Source organism: Mytilus californianus, unplaced genomic scaffold (assembly GCF_021869535.1).
Source record: "Mytilus californianus isolate M0D057914Y unplaced genomic scaffold, xbMytCali1.0.p SCAF_5, whole genome shotgun sequence".
Classification (NCBI taxonomy): Eukaryota; Metazoa; Mollusca; class Bivalvia; order Mytilida; family Mytilidae; genus Mytilus; species Mytilus californianus.
This window is the reverse complement of record NW_026262701.1, coordinates 49,735,676-49,753,678: the sequence shown is the minus strand read 5'-3', so window position 1 is coordinate 49,753,678 and position 18,003 is coordinate 49,735,676. Positions and strand designations below refer to the sequence as shown.

The window sequence follows — 18,003 nt, the reverse complement described above, 5'->3', positions numbered from 1 at the left end:
ACAGAAATGGCCAATTTCAAGATTGTTTACCCTGCCTATGGAGTGGGCATGTTGTTTCTTTGTTATATCAGGCCTCAGTGGCTGTATGGTTTAGTAGTTCAACTACTGTATCACTAGCTTGTCAACACTTAGGTTCTGAGTTTTAAATTTGCACAAGGCAGGTACTTTATAGACTCCAATCTTTTTCGCCTAGGATTGTTCCTGCCAAAGGTTGGCGGTTTCCTTCAGGCACTCTGGCTTCCTCCAATAAAAACTTACTGCCACAAAATAGCCAATTGTGCTGAATGGCTTTAACACCAAAAATCTATTGATCTATCATTGTTTTATCAAAAGATTTACAAGTAGAATGTACTGTTAAAGGGAGATAAGTTACTATAATCAATGTTTCTAAAAAAAATGAAAGATACATCTTGAATGGACATGAATAAGTTGCACAAAAGGAATTGGTTAAAAAGCAATGTTAACTTGGGAAAGAGTGCATAAACTTACCTAGTTATGTCCACCACTGACATTTTCATGGCTTTACAAAGTGTTTCAGCACCAGTTCTGTTCTGTTCTGTGTACGACAGATAGTAACACATTGACTGATGCTGTTGATATCCAGGTTTACATACTCCTGTAAAGATACTCTTTATTATACTTTATCAATAGTTGAATTTGAACAAGGTGAACCAACACCTGAAGTGGTAATCGTGCGGTAACTCCTACCATGCGGTAATTGATGGGTGTTGTTGTCTTTATTGTCGTTTATTAATAGTTATAAGCTTAGTTTGTTCTACTGATTCCAACATTTTCTATAAATAAATGTTTGTATCAGTAAAATAAACCCGGTTTAACAGTTTGTACGCCAGACCTGCATGTAGTCTACAAAAGACTCATCAGTGAGGCTCAAATAAAACTAGAGGCTCTCAAGAGCCTGTGTCGCTCACCTGACTCTACTTTGGTTTTAGAAATCATGTAAAGATAGATAAAAAATCATAACACATACCCAAATAATGATTGAGGCCAAATTTGGTTTAATATTGGTCCCGTTATTTAATAAAATATCCTGGTGGCCCTCTTGAACAGTAAATCGGCAACAAAGTAGCAACACTTGGTCAGCACCTCATAAGGAACATTCATGCCAAGTTTGGTTTCATTCCATTCAGTGGTTTACTCTAAAAGAAGACATTTGTATGTATTTCCCATAGGGCCCTATGTTAAACTAAGTCCCCCCCTGGCGGCCATCTAGGATGATGGACTGACTGCAAAGTAACAACACTTGGTCAGCACCTCATAAGGAACATTCATGCCATGTTGGGTTTCATTCAATTCAGTGGTTCTCAAAAAGAAGACATTTGTATGTATTTCCCGTAAGGTCCTATGTTAAACTAAGTCCACGGCTAGCGGCCATCTTGGATGATGGATCGGCTGCAAAGAAACAACAATTGGTCAACACCTCATAAGGAACATTCATGCCATGTTTGGTTTCATTCCATTCAGTGGTTCTCTAAAAGAAGACATTTGTATGTATTTCCCATAGGGTCCTATGTGAAACTAAGTCCCCCGCTGGCGGCCATCTTGGATGATGGATTGACTACAAAGTAGCAACACTTGGTCAGCACCTCATAAGGAACATTCATGCCAAGTTTGGTTTCATTCCATTCAGTGGTTAACTCTAAAAAAAGACATTTGTATGTATTTCCCATAGGGTCCTATGTTAAACTAAGTCCCCCCCCTGGCGGCCATCTTGGATGATGGACTGACTGCAAAGTAACAACACTTGGTCAGAACCTCATAAGGAACATTCATGCCATGTTTTGTTTCATTCCATTCACTAGTTCTCTAAAAGAAGACATTTGTATGTATTTCCCATAGGGTCCTATGTTAAAATAAGTCCCCTGCTGTCGGCCATCTTGGATGATGGACCGACTGCAAAGTAACAACACTTGGTTAGCACCTCATAAGGAACATTCATGCCAAGTTTGGTTTCATTCCATTCAGTGGTTTACTCTAAAAGAAGACATTTGTATGTATTTCCCATAGGGCCCTATGTTAAACTAAGTCCCCCCCTGGCAGCCATCTTGGATGATGGACTGACTGCAAAGTAACAACACTTGGTCAGAACCTCATAAGGAACATTCATGCCATGTTTTGTTTCATTCCATTCAACTGGTTCTCTAAAAGAAGACATTTGGCCCTTTGTGCCAGGTGAGCTAAAAATTTAAAATAGGACAAATAAAGTATGAAGTTAAGCACATTGAGAACTAAACAATTCTGAAAAGTTGTGCCAAATACAGCTAAGGTTGTCTATTCCTGGGTAAAAAATCCCTTAGGGAGGAAACCTCCAACAGCAGTGGCATTGACACAGTGGTAAGAGACTTTTAAAGCCAACTATTGTTATTGTTTGATATTTTGGGCTGCTTGTTGAAGGTTGTACAGTGATGTATAGTCGCTTACATCCACTTTATTTGGTCTCTGGTGGAGAGTTGTCGCATTGGCAATCATACCACATCTCCTTATTTTCATATAGATCAAATATTACACTTTTCATAAATTATATTACGTATCCTGTCAATTTTCCTGATATACTTTATAATAAATCTGATTTCTGAAATAGTGATTGCATTGGGCCACAAGAAATAAAACAATAACTAGTCAGTGATGCCCTAAGGTGTTTGGGGACAATCACTACACTAAAGGAATACCATTTTTGCAAGTCCCCTAGACAAATGAAAAGAAATTGTGTATTTTACCCCCAATTATTTTATTCAATGTCAAAATAAGTATTTTTCCAAACAAAATTTGTGAGTAGATGATTTCTTGGTCCTGTTTACAGGTGAGTAATTTTTAATTGATGAATATGATTTCTATCCCATTTGTAAACCAAACATCTCCATGAAAAAAATGAAGCTCTTGTAAACTAGTAACCTTAACAGGTGTATAAATACTTGGAGTTTAAATGTTCAGACATACCTTCAGGCTTTTGACAGATGTATGGTTTAGGAGTTGTACAGCTATCAGGATACAGGCCTTTTGCTGCATCCTTAACTGTACTGTTTATAGTCAAACAAGCAGGGTCAAAATTACTGAAATAAAACATTAAACAACTGAATTAGTTGTTGTTCATAGTAAATATACAATTACGTCATAGCTGGCAGGTTTAAGTTGTAGAACCACTTAATGAAACCCAGTTAGGAAGAAAATACCAGAGTGTAGTACATATTCAAAAGTAAAATTGTATAACCTAATCATAGGTGTAACATTCAAAATATGAAGATTATATTGCTTATTTTGGTATCAAATGAATCATTGTAGAAGAGATTGAAACAATACCAACGGAATATTCAAACTCTTAAGTCAATGATAAACTGAAAACTCAATGGTAGATGCTTTATGACTGGTTGTAATTTAATTGTAGGACATATTTAACCTGTTTCTCAGACACTGATCAGAAGTTCCTGTTTTTGGTACATACTAAGTTCCAAGAACTAGTATGCTCTTCAATGCAATTAAAGGTTTCTGGATTTATTTTAGCACAAGCCACAATAAGGTGTTGTTTTGACATGAAAATACTGTCATTTTATTTGAACTTAAGCAAAAATAGCTCTTGCTTTAAACTGAAGTATATAGTATAAAAAGCAATGGAGTCATTAATTAGTGGCTAGCCATATCCAATGTTGCAGGGTAGATCATTCTAATTTTTGGCTGTGATTTCCCAAACAAATACATTGAATAAGACATTGGAGCATTTTGAAGTTACTCTTTTTGTCATAATAATGGAGGAACTGCTAAGTTACATCTCTTTTTATTCATATGGGTCATACTGCCCTTAAGAATTCCAAGATGAATTATATAAGACGGAAAATGGTGTATTTATCAATGACACAAACTCCATAAACTTGTAAGGTCTTTAGATGAACCACAAACTATGTTGGGAAGATGTGCAATAATTGAGGCAATTATACCTACTCTGTTGTTTTACTTGGCTGTATATAACTATCAATTCCAATAGCTTCAGAAGAATTTGTATAAAAGTATGTCTGAAAAAAAAATTCAGTTCTGATTTAGAGATATTTAAACAGACAAAAAAAATTTAAATGTCAATATGTATTTTTTTTCGCCAAATCTTACATATTATATTTTCTGCTATTACATACACATACCACTTTTTTTTAAAGGGGCACCATCTAATTATCTATCAAGATGACCTCTGAAGACTGATGGTCATATAACCCGAAATTAACATGAATATAAATTTAGATAGACAGACAAGCACGTGCAATTGTATAATGATGAATGGTCTATGTTTTATCTCAAGTAAAAGATTTGAAATATATGTAAATCATCATTTCACTGTTATAAGATTTTTTTCATGCCTGGATCAGTTAAGGAAATGGTTATTCCTATTATTATTTATAATAAAGTTGAATTATTGACTTGCAAACAAATAATATATCAGATGTTTTTAAGCTTATTTTGACAAAATTGAACCAAAGTAACTGTTAATAGTGAAATATTATTCTAATAAATGTTTGGAACCCCAAAAAAATTATATTTGAATGAATTGTCTTATTTGTAGCTAATGCCCCTTAAAGTCAACTGACTATGAAACTGCAATCAGGGGAATGCAAACTCCTTTAAATGAATTTGTTTACATCTTTACTCCCATCATATTCTGTATGTGTCTGTCCCAATTCAGGGTACTGAAAATTCAGTGGCAGTTGTTTGTCATGTTTATTTGTTCATAAATTAGGCAGTTGGCTTTCTCATTAGAATCGTTTTACATTTTGTCATTTCTGGGCTATTTAAAGCTTGCTATGTGATATGTGTTTTGCCTGATTGTTGTATCTGTACATGAAAATTATACCTAATTTATGAAACACCAATTGAACAGTCATACAATGTATACATTCTTTCCCCCTGGTAAACATCAAATTTTGAAATACCATCTTGTTTCTTGTAATGCAAGGGTTAACCAGTATAATTTCAGAGCGCTAAAAAATTTTTACTGTTTATTACCTTGTATTTCCTTATAATTCCAACCCAGGAATCGTACTGTTGGAAGCTAGCTATTGTAGAAACTGCATGTAGGGGACCAGTATCTGCAACAGCTGCCAGGTTAGAGTCTAAATCTTTACAGTCTGATCTGTAAAATAAAACATACAAGGTAAAGCTAAAACACAATAAAAATAACTGCATTCCAATGTCCCCTGCCGAAGCACATATTTTATCTGTCCAAGGGCAACAATTCAAACAAAAATGCAAGCATTGTTGTGCTATTCATTCTCCCACTTATAATACAAAGTATCAGAAAACAGGAAGCAGATGCCACCCACACATGAAAAGAGCTCACACATTACAACTAATCACTGCTAAGAAGTTGACCAAATTTGAAGTCTTTCTTTTGCAGTACTGGAGAAATGATTGACAAAATTTGTTTAGTTCATTCAACATATTGAATAAGCAGCTGCATCTAGAGTGCATGATATGTGACTCTATTATTTTCATGGGTAACAATTTACATGGATCAATGAACAACTGTATTTTGGTGAATACTTGATTTCATGGTTTGGTCAAAGTCTACATACAGCCCTATAGATAATTTGTATTTTGTTGAATATTTGATTTCATGGTTAGGCCAAAGGGTGCATTATACAACCCTAAAGATAATTTGTATTTTGTTGAACACTTGATTTCATGGTTAAGCCAAAGTCTACATACAACCCTATAGATAATTTGTATTTTGTTGGAACACTTGATTTCATGGTTATGCCCAAGTCTGTCTACAACCCTATAGATAATTTGTATTTTGTTGAACACTTGATTTCATGGTTTGACCAAAGTATTGAATACATTTCAACCAATTTTTTGTTTTATTTCACTTGGCTTAGGGAGATATGAAGATTTGTTCACTCAAGAAAATTTATATATCCTGAGGGCATCGCCTGAGGAAAATATGACTTTTCCAGGGTGAATAAATCTTCGTATCTCCCTAAGACAAGGGAAATGAATATTTTATTCCACTGCCTATACTTTTATTAGTTCCAGAACATAAACTATGGATTTAAATACATTTTTTCTTATCCGATTGTTTTTACAAGTTTACACGACAAACATTGATAAACAGTATCGATCAAAATTAGTTATTAATGATCTTAATGTTTTTAACACTATAATGACTATACTACATGTATCGCTATTTAAAAACATTCAAAACCTTATGAACATTAATCATGCATAATGTCACATGAGGAAGTCCAGATGTTGAGAGGGAATACGAAGTTTTGTTCAATGTCGCATGGAATAGTCTCAACCAATCAAATATTGATTATGCTACAGTGGAATAATATCTTTTATCATTGACTTTTAAATGCTTACGCTGACTGATTCCACGTCTTGAATTTTTGGACAAATTTATAACATGATCCCTGGTGGTACTCCCATCCATTATCTGCATCACAAGTCAATGGATTTGTCTCTGGAAAAAAATAATAAGATTAACAAATATTATATATTTTACCGGCAAACTGTGTATGTTAATCTCATCATGTAGTTTTCATTGGAAATAAATGGGAAAAGATGCATGTAAAGAGAAATCCAGAAAATAATTGATTTAAAAAATTGACAGATCAATATTTCAAAATTATTGGTTTAAAGTATTATAGTCTGAAGCAATCTATCTTCACTAATGGAAAGTAGAACATGCACAGCCTTACATTCCATACTTTTCAGTATAGATGTTTAAAAGATATAGTCAATATAAATATTCATACTTCAAATTTAACATGAATATATCTTATACTTCAATGGCCATGTTTTACTATATAAAACATGTGTACATACTCTTTTTATATTAAATCTTTTTATATTATCCAAATCTTCAGAAATGTATTGCTATTGAATTATTGTCATCCAGTACTCTTAATTCACCAACAGCTTTTTTGTATGCAGTGACCTAACCATGACCCCTCATTAAAGAATCAGCTATTGCACAGCGCAAATTTGAAGGGAAAAACCTTGATGGAGGGAAGAGCAAACAAATGTGGATGGAAGATAGTATTAATTGATTATAAAAGAAAAATTTAATACACTAAATCATTCAACAACAAAGTAATGACTAACAAATGGAAACGTCCACAGAAGATATAGTTTAATATACAGGGTTTGACACTAACCCTAACCCACTAGCCTGAGGCTAGTAAAAATTTGGGATTCATCTCAGAAGACCGACGGGGCTAGTCAAAATTTTGTTTAAAACCAGGAATTTCACAAAATTTTACTTGTCAACATATCCCGATTTCAATTAAAACCCATTCGTTTCTACTCGGACGATATCTTGTACTCCCATCTTCAATGAACATGCAAATCCTTGGGGTTTATCCATTCCCATTTATTTACATTGTCTTGCATGGTTGAGCAAGGGGAACATCGTATGACCAAGTTTCTTCAAGTTGAAAATCAAAAATTGTATGCAAATTATTCTATAAATGCAAATGCTTGACTGTACCTTAAATTGAATATGAATATAAACGAGCATTCTGAGAGTATTGCATGGCAATACTTAGTCCCCTACCAGTTAAAAATTCATTGTATAGGAACAAAATGCTAACTTGATCTATAACATGTCATGGTGTAACTAAAGATCAAATATCAAGTCAATATGTTCAAGCATGACGAAAAAAAGTGTTGAAAACTGATTATTTAAGTGAATTTTCTAAGTCCAAGGACCATAACTCTGCACATAATCATCAGACCAGAACAAAATTCGAAATTGATCTGTAACTTGTCATGATAAAACTATATACCAATTATCAAATCAATATCTTCAAGGATGACAAAAAAAAAATGTGAAAAACTGATTATTTGAGCTAATTTTCTAAGTCCAAGGACCACAACTCTGCACAAAATCATTAGACCGGACCAAATTTGAAATTGATCTGTAATTTGCCATGATAAAAATATATATCCATTATCAAATCATTATCTTCAAGCATGACAAAAAAAAGTGTGGAAAACTGATTATTTGAGTAAATTTTCTAAGTCCAAGGACCATAACTCTGCACAAAACTATCAGACTGGAACAAAATTCAAACTTGGATCTGTAACATGTCATGATAAAACAATACATTAAATATCAAATCAATATCTTCAAGCAGGAAGAAAAAAAGTGTGGAAAACTGATTTGCGGGACTGATGGATGGACAGACAGACAGGACAGACAGGCAGACAGGCAGACAGACAGACGGAGTGCAAACCTAAAGTCCCCTTTGACTTGGTCAGTAGGGGACTAAATATAGCACATTGACTTGAGTGTGTAGGTAAAGGCAGTTTCTTTGGTTAGCTTGCTTGCTCTGTAACGTGTCATGATAAAACAATACATTAAATATCAAATCAATATCTTCAAGCACGAAGAAAAAAAGTGTGGAAAACTGATTTGCGGGACTGATGGATGGACAGTCAGACAGGACAGACAGGACAGACAGGCAGACAGGCAGACAGGCAGACAGACAGACGGAGTGAAACCTAAAGTCCCCTTTGACTTGGTCAGTAGGGGACTAAATATAGCACATTGACTTGAGTGTGTAGGTAAAGGCAGTTTCTTTGGTTAGCTTGCTTGCTCTGTAACGTGTCATGATAAAACAATACATTAAATATCAAATCAATATCTTCAAGCATGAAGAAAAAAAGTGTGGAAAACTGATTTGCCGGACTGATGGATGGACAGACAGACAGAACAGACAGGACAGACAGGACAGACAGACGGAGTGCAAACCTAAAGTCACCTTTGACTTGGTCAGTAGGGGACTAAATATAGCACATTGACTTGAGTGTGTAGGTAAAGACAGTATCTTTGGTTAGCTTGCTTGCTAGCTGAACCATGAAATCATTATTAGCTAAGGTACAACTTTCTTTTGGGCGGAGTCAATATTTAAGTAGGGAACCAATCAAAAGTAAGAACAGTATATAAATATTGCGAAACCAGATTTACAAGTTAGTTCACTAATATGTTTTCATGTTGTATGTGTGTTTGATTTGTCAATTTCATTTCAATCCATTCCCTCTGTTCATTTATAACTAGATTGTTTACATGTGTAATTCTATAAAACATTATGATTTAATCGATTTAAAAAAACTTTTCATATCCTTAATTATTATATATAATAAGGATAACATTATCTTTGATTTTGATGTGTATTTTTTTGGGGGGGCAGGGGGGGAATGCTACAGAAGGTGTAAAAATAAATTTAGTTGGGTCAAATCTTTGAGATGTTCCTCTCACCATACTATTGTGTAACAAGAGGCTTTCAAGAGCCTGAATTGCTCACCTGTAATTTTTTGCTTAAATCTTTCATCAATGATTATTTTTGCTTTTCAATATATATATATTAATGAGTGGCTTAAAAATGCCTTTTAAATATTCTTTGTATCTGTCATATTTTCTTCAAAAACCAAAAAGGCATTTTACCTCTATGTCCAATTTTAGCCATAGTGGCTTTCTTGACGTACATTGAAATAAAATACAAAATTTATACTAGATACTCTGAAACTCATTCAGCCCAAGGTTGGCTGAAATTGATTCATCAAAGGAGAAAATTTTTTAAAGTAAGCAAACTAGATGAACAAATTGTGAAAAATTGTCTTTAAAGGACAATAACTCCTTAAGGGGTCAATTGACAATTTTAGTCATATAAAAACTTCAGGGCTCGACAATAACGCTTGTCCGATTGTCCGGTACCAGAGGAAAATAAGGTCGGACAAGTAAAAGCTATATTAAGCTTGTCCGATGGGACAAGTAAAATTATTCTGCATAAAATAAATTTAATTCAACTTTGATGAACAAAGTAATTATAAACAAAAAACAAGAAAAGAAGATAAAAACAAGTATTATTTTGACATGTTTACTTGCAATCGATAATTTAAAACTGGTTCTTTGTCTGGTACTTTTTAACAGGTAAAAGGCATACTATTATCGGAAACCAGTCTTACTGATCCGAATCAGCGATGCGCTTTGTAGATGGATAACTTTACAAGACAGTTCGTCAGTTGGAAACGATTCGGCTCCAAGTTTAATAGACAGTTTGGCACCGTAGGAGACATATTTAATAGACATGATAAATAGACAGTTTGGCAACCCAGGAGAAATTTCGGGACCAAGTTAAATCAGTAACTGTTTTCCTACCTTGATTCTGTTGCTTTATAATAAATACCAAACCAGTAATTTTTTAAATAAAAATGAAGAGATTATTTACCATAAATTTCACAAAATCATATTTGATCATATGTAGAAAAAAAACAATACTTGCAATACGGTGACCTATAGTTGTTAATTTCTGTGTCATTTGGTCTCTAGCAGAGAGTTGTCAGTCATTAGCAATCATACCTCATCTTCTTTTTTTTATTGATTGCATTTGAATAAACTTTTTTCAACTTAAAAAAACAGGATACAAATCCAATGAGTGTACATTGACAGGCCTATTAGACGGTGCATCATGTGCAGAGTCTGATGAGACTTTGGCATTGATGAAAACTAGAACCTTAAAGTCCTGTGACATGACTAGATCATCAGTTGTTCTTGACTCATATTTTTGAAAAGTATATCAAAAGATATAAAACTAACTTCTGTTATATTGTTTTAATTCATTTTGTTCCTTGAATCAACTTAAAATGCAAAAAAAGGTTATTATTAAGATTTTTTTTGGACAAGTTAAAATTTCATTCGGACAAGTAAATTTTGGTATGTACTTGTCCTACTGGACAAGTTGAAAAAAAAGTTATTGTAGAGGCCTGAACTTATTTGTAGATCTTACTTTGCTGAACATTTTTGCTGTTTACAGTTTTATCGTTATCTATGATAATATTCAAGATAACCAAAAACTGAAAAATTTCCTTAAAATCATAAATTCAGGGGCAATTAACCTAAAAATCAGATACCCGATATGGCTGATAATTTCAGGGCAGGTAGACCTTGACTTAATGAAAACTTTAACTTCTTGTCTGATTTGCTCTAAATGCTTTAGTTTTTGAGATATGTCAAAAACTGCATTTTACCCTATGTTCTATTTTTAGCCATGGCGCCCATGTTTTCTGGGGAAACAGAAAATAAAACACAAACTTTATTCTAGATAACCTAAGAATCATTCAGCTTAAGTTTGGTTTAATTTGGTTCAGTAGCTTCAGAGGAGAAGATGTTTGAAATAGTTTACACCAGACGGACAGACAACAACGGACGACGACAGATGAAGATGGACGACGACAGACGAAGAACGACGCCAAGTGATGGCAAAAGCTCACCTTTCCAAAGGAAATGGTATTGTACGTATTATTTTGATTAAAATGAAATTGACAAATCAAACACACCTACGGTATGCTTGTAAACTAGCTTATAATTGAAAACATATTTCCAAACTGGTTTCACAGAGAAGCTTCTTTCCAAGTTTCATAAAAATTCCATGAAAGTTTGGACAAAATTATTGATGTCTAAGATAAATTTAACCACAGACTGAACCTAAATTTTGACAAGCTGTTATGGAATATAAGATCACTATTCACTGGGACTCCAAGTGATGGCAAAAGCTCACACTGGAGCTAAAAACATACAAAACCTGATCTTTTTTCAACAAGTTGTTCATTTAATAGAGATATTTGCCACTAGACTTTAAACAAACACACAATCAATCAATCAATCAACAAATTAATTTGCATGTCACTTGCTAGCTATAGCTATTCTAAAAATTTTAATTTACTCATATATATGTAAGTTCAGAATATTTTGCATGCACTATAGTTATTTGGATTGTTGAATAACGGACACATTAATGCTATCCAAATTCATAATGCAAGTTGTTTTTTTTGCTGTTGCAATTTTCACAATTATAAAAACATTACAACAATTTTTAGAACTTTCAATATACGGTTGATTAATGGTTGTTTACTGCTTACCATCTCGTGGCAAATATCTCAGGCATAATCAAGACAAGAATGAGTTGACAATTTATACATAAGGTAGGTTCTGCAAGGTAGGCCAAACAGGATGAAGGACAGGAAATTTCAGACTGCCAATAGAAATACGGTATGTTTGATATGGGCAGAAAATTTGTCTTGCAACAGGCCAACTAAGAATCTTCTACAGAGATAATGTTATATGGGTTCAAGTCTAAATTTGAAAAGAGTAATACACAAATATTTATTGTTTAATAATATAACTTCAGCCTTCAGTATAATGCACTCAAATATGGACTGATATGACAAATATATTGACTGAAAAATTTCACATATTGATACAATTGCAGGCCTCTACAATAACTTTTTTTTCAACTTGTCCAGTAAGAAAAGTACATACCAAAATTTATTTGTCCGAATAAAATTGTAACTTGTCCAAAAAAAATCTTAATAATAACCTTTTTTTGCATTTTAAGTTGATTCAAGGAACAACATGAATTAAAACAATATAACAGTAGTTAGATTTATATCTTTTGATATACTTTTCAAAAATATGAGTCGAGAACAACTGAATCTAGTCATGTCACAGGACTTTAAGGTTCTAGTTTTTATCAATGCCAAAGTCTCATCAGACTCTGCACACGAGGCACCGTCTGATGGGCCTGTCAATGTACACTCATTGGATTTGTATCCTGTTTTTTTTAAGTTGAAAAAAGTTATTCAACTGCAATCAATAAAAAAAAGAAGATGAGGTATGATTGCCAATGAGACAACTCTCTGCTGCTAGATACCAAATGACACAGAAATTAACAACTATAGGTCACCATATTGCTAGTATTGTTTTTTTTCTACATATGATCAAATATGATTTTGTGAATTTTATGGTAAATAATTTCTTCATTTTTATTTAAAAAATATTTTTGTTAAAAAATTACTGGTTTGGTAATTATTATAAAGCAACAGAATAAAGGTAGGAAAACAGGTACTGGTTGGTCTTGGTCCCGAAATGTTGCCAAACTGTCTATTTATCATGTCTATTAAATATGTCTCCTACGGTGCCAAACTGTCTATTAAACTTTGAGCGAATCGAATCAATCGTTTCCAAGCTGGTGACGAACTGTCTTGTAAAGTTATCTATCTACAAAGCTGATTGGATCAGTAAGACTTGTTTCCGATAATAGTATGCCTTTTACCTGATAAAGAACCAGTTTTAAATTATCGATTGCAAGTAAACATGTCAAATTAATGCTTGTTTTTATCTTCTTTTCTTGTTTTTTGTTTATAATTACTTTGTTCATCAAAGTTGGATTAAATTTATTTTATGCAGAATAATTTTACTTGTCCCATCGGACAAGCTTGATATAGCTTTTACTTGTCCGACCTTTTTTTCCTCTGGTACCGGACAATCGGACAAGCGTTATTGTCGAGCCCTGAATTGTGAAATGTTGGCAGGCCCATTTTTTCCAGTTTATTTTTAGTCTATGAATCATAAACTTTATATGGAAAAGGTCAATACATGAACTGATTTTAATCATGACTAATAACACAAAGCCCTAACCTTAAATGCACTTAAGCTCTAAGTGTTGAAATATGAACCATACTTTCTATTTGAAGAGTCTCTTAACCATGCATAAACATGTATTGTTACTGTGACCTAGCTGCCTAAATTTTTTATTCTATTTTCCATATTCAAGACATATATATTTGTTTATACTGATTTGAGCTTTATATCCAGTAGCAAATATGTCATGCATGTTCCAGACAAGTTAACAATTATCAAATGGCTGATCCTAAAAAGTAGGTAAACATGGAAAAGTGAAATAATCTTTAATGGTCACATGAAACTCAAGGTGCATTGGATTATTGTTTTGCAAATGTAATGACCATTCAACACCAAATTATCAACACTTTAAATTACCCAACAAGGAACCAATCTGTCATATTTGGTGCATCTTAGATGGACGAACAGACAACAACATCAAATGATGACAATAGATGAATTTCTGTGGATTCATCATTATTCACGAGGTACAAATTTTCATGGTTTTCATGGGTATTGATGAACAAGAAATTAATGTGTTCAACAAAATACAAATTTCTTAGAGGCTTGTATGCAGACTTTGTCAAAACCATGAAATCAAGTAGCCAAAAAAACACACTTTTTCCTCAATACACAAAAATTGGTACCAACGAAAATAAATGAATCCACAGTACCTCAAATGAGACAAATGATCCCCCCTAAAAAATATATCGGTACTAAATATCTTTTTTGTTTTTGGTAGGATTACTTCTTCCATTGTTAAACTAAGGAAATGTGGAATGATTGCCTGTGAAGCATTAATCCCAACAGATATCATAATTGTATAACATACCTTTATCAAGTTCACAAATATAATTGATCCTTTTTTCACAATTGATATCATTTAAGAAATGTGGGCAACAGATTTCTGCGCAATGTTCCTTGTTCTGATAATTATTGGGTTCACCTGAACCCCAGCGACTGAAAATAAAAAAATTGTTAATGCTATATTTTTAAAGACCTTAGTCAATAAAAAATGCAAAATCAGCACAAGGCAATTGTTCATTTACATTTTATACATTTACACGTGATTATCTTAAAGATGCTTTTTGATTGGATGTAGCCAGTTACAACTGCGACCAATGGGAATCATTACCTTGTGGATCCTAAATTCTATCTCTATCCGCCAAAAGTGGAGAGGAGGGGACTTGATCGTAACCCTCGGCTAGCGAAGATGTGACCTAGGGGGCAGGGCCTTGAAATACTCCTCAAACTGAGATGTACTGATGGTAATGCAACTTTATAGACAATATCATGATCTATCACATGTAGTTCCTATCAAACTATCTAAAGCAGAAAACTTAACAATTGTTGACAATGGCAGCTGTCACAGAATATAAGTTCCACCATAATATTCATTCCAAAGATAATTTGTTATGTAACAAAAGTTCCAATTGGAATAAATGTTATGTGATATTTATTCCATAAGCATAATAAAAGGACCGATGCCTAGGAAGTTTTATTACATAATAAATTATCTTTGGAATAAATATTATGGTGGAAAACATTCAAAAAGCACAATAAAAGGACCGATGCCTCGGAATTTTTATCACATAAAATAAATTCCAATAGGAAGTTTTATTACATAGTAAATTATCTTTGGAATAAATATTATGGTGGAAAATATTCAATAAGCATAATAAAAGGACCGACGCCTCAGAATATTTATCACATAAAATAAATTCCAATAGGAAGTTTTATTACATAATAAATTATTCTATTTTTTTGCCAGTTAAACCCTTTATCCCTAGGTGTCATTATGGTATGGTGGAAGTATTATGTATTATCTATTGCAAACGAAAATAAATTTATTTAGAAATATATATATATTCCATTAGGAAAAAGTATTATGTAATATATATTCCGAAAGAAAAAAAATTGTTATGTAATATCATTCCAAAAGGAAAAAGTATTAGGTTATATCTAGTGTAAAAGGAATAAATATCATGTAATATCTATTCAGAATGTAAAACATATTATGTAATATTTATTCATATTGAAAAAAGTATCATGTAATATTTATTCCAATTGGAAAAAGTATTATGTAATATTTATTCCGTTTGGTAAAAGTATCATGTAATATTTATTCCGATTGGAAAAAGTATTATGTAATATTTATTCCAATCGGATAAAATATTATGTAATATTTATACCGATTGGAAAAAAGTATTATTTTATATTTATTCCGATTGGAAAAAGTATTAAGTAATATCTTTTCCGACCCAAAAATATTATTACGTTCTATCTATTACTAATGCCGGAATGGTAAATTAGTATTTACAATTATTATTCTGATATACTATAGTAGAAATAATACTGGTGAAAGAACATGTATCGTGAATATGGGAAATAATTGATCACAATGGACATTAAATAATCATTTCAAATTATCCACAATTACTGGCATGCATATTTAACATTTAAATGATATTTGTCTAATATTAGAATTAACATTTATATTTCATAGCTGAACATGTCAAAATATTTACTTACCTTCAACATAAGTTCCATCATTTAAGAACATAAATATTTTCTCATACTCATCAGCCTCCATGTTTATACATTCAGGTGTTGTGTACAGGTGAATATCTAACTCACTAACACTTTTCAATTTACGTAATTATCATATAATCAGCATTTAAAACCTGTTTTGATTTTGATAATAATCACTCAGGTGTAAACTTTAAACTTCAGCATACTAGGAACATTTGTTATACTCATCAACATATAAGATAAGTTCCTAATATCAGTGGAACAAATATAATACAGTTGGAAGAAGTATTCCATGACCGAATTTCCGCAGAACAAATATTATTATAATATTTTTCCCCCAGGAACAAATATTATTAGGAACAAATATACGCTGACACAGCAACGACTACATAGTTGCCACAGAAGCAACACCTCATAATGTTTCGCCTTCAGCAACAAAATCGTCACAGGCGAGACAAAAATAAAGATGTTTATAGTAAAAAAAGAACAAAAAAGGGTCAACTGTGTATTCAGAATACCTGCCATACACTTACACAACAGTGTCATCTAATACAATATTACTACTCCAGTTCCAAACTGTTCCATTCTTTTGTAGACTGGTCCACCATTCTGGAGTACCAGTTACCTTTGCTTTTACTCTCCTCAGTTCTTGTTTAATCCATGCCTTCAATGGAGAAAATAACATATTAATCTTCCATGGAAGAGGTGAGCCACAAGCTGTGCTAGTTTGGTTTTGTTTTCAAGAAGTTGGGGATTAATAAAGTGTGATGCTAACACTGATGATACAAGACAACAGTAGTGATCATTCTTCCTTTGCCTGGCAACAGCATTATTTATAGAATAATGGCATTTTTGTTTTTGACAACTATCCACAGGAATATCAAGCTAGACTGCTAGGTTGATATTTGACAGATTTATTCATTATCAAAATATAAATGCCATTATTCTTTTTACCAGCAATTTGTCTTGAAAACATATTTCTCTCTATAATATGGAATTGCATTAAGTATTTAAAAGAAAATCTTTTTATGTGTATAAAATTATTGTTCGGTTGTATGAATGACGTCACATCCATTTATTGATAAACATAAAAAATTGAAGAAATATTAAGCAGTAGGATCAAATGGAAAATAAACAAATTGACAATTCCACTTTTCATATTTCTCTTTTACTAAGATCTTACAATTAAAGGAATATGGCCAAGAAGTCCTTAAATTCGCCCTAAAATCAAACTTTGTAACATCATATATAATAAAGAGCTGTGCCATGAGAGCATAATATGCCCGTCGCCCTTTTAGCTTGTCTTTATGCTTTAAATGAATTTTTATGATCAACTAGATATAAAGTGAGCACTGCTCAAATAGACCCCCCACCAAAAAAAAAAAATAAAGATATGCACACAGTGGTACCCATAGACACAAAACATGTATAATTTGGCATTATTAAGGCTAACTCAAGTTTAACTAAGTTTGTGGCCTTAGTTTTTCACCTATACATTTCGATCTTGTTCACAACAAGATTTTTGAAAGAATAAAATTTCGGGAAATGTCTAAAGTGGGAAAAATAGACAGTTTTTAACGATTTTTCAACGAATAAAGTTGCATCACACCGCAATGTCATATGAGAAATTTATAAAAAAAAACAAAGGGAGCTGTTTTCAGTAAATATAAACAAGTCACCAAGGTTTCATGAAAACTGTTAAAAGCATTTTTGAATTATTGTACGTAAACTGGAAACCCCCCTTCTTTATGAATAAAGTCTAAAATGTAAAATCAGAAATTTTCAAAAATCATAAAGGAACTTAGGTCAATATATAAAAATAATTCACCAAAGTTTCATAAAAATTGTTCAAAGCATCTTTTGAGTTATAGTCAGGAAACCCCATTGTTTATGAATAAAATCCCACAACTCAGAAATTAAAATAAAATTTATAAAAATGGAAAGGGAGCTTACATCAATAGATATAAACAATTCACCAAAGTTTCTTGAAAATTGTTGAAAGTTATTGC

At 32.5% G+C, this 18,003-nt stretch overlaps 1 protein-coding gene across 1 annotated transcript in view; it reads right to left on the bottom strand.

The window, feature by feature from the left end:
• Positions 1-18,003, bottom strand: part of LOC127702022 (macrophage mannose receptor 1-like) — a 145,951-nt gene that overhangs the window by 115,550 nt on the left and 12,398 nt on the right. Inside the window, exons 3-9 of the mRNA XM_052205998.1 lie at positions 16,528-16,658; positions 14,295-14,422; positions 6,361-6,460; positions 5,002-5,128; positions 3,952-4,022; positions 2,956-3,068; positions 490-616 (exon numbers count right to left, since the gene is read on the bottom strand). Of these exons, the coding sequence (XP_052061958.1) occupies positions 490-616; positions 2,956-3,068; positions 3,952-4,022; positions 5,002-5,128; positions 6,361-6,460; positions 14,295-14,422; positions 16,528-16,658 (797 nt within the window). The remainder of the gene's footprint in view (positions 1-489; positions 617-2,955; positions 3,069-3,951; positions 4,023-5,001; positions 5,129-6,360; positions 6,461-14,294; positions 14,423-16,527; positions 16,659-18,003) is intronic.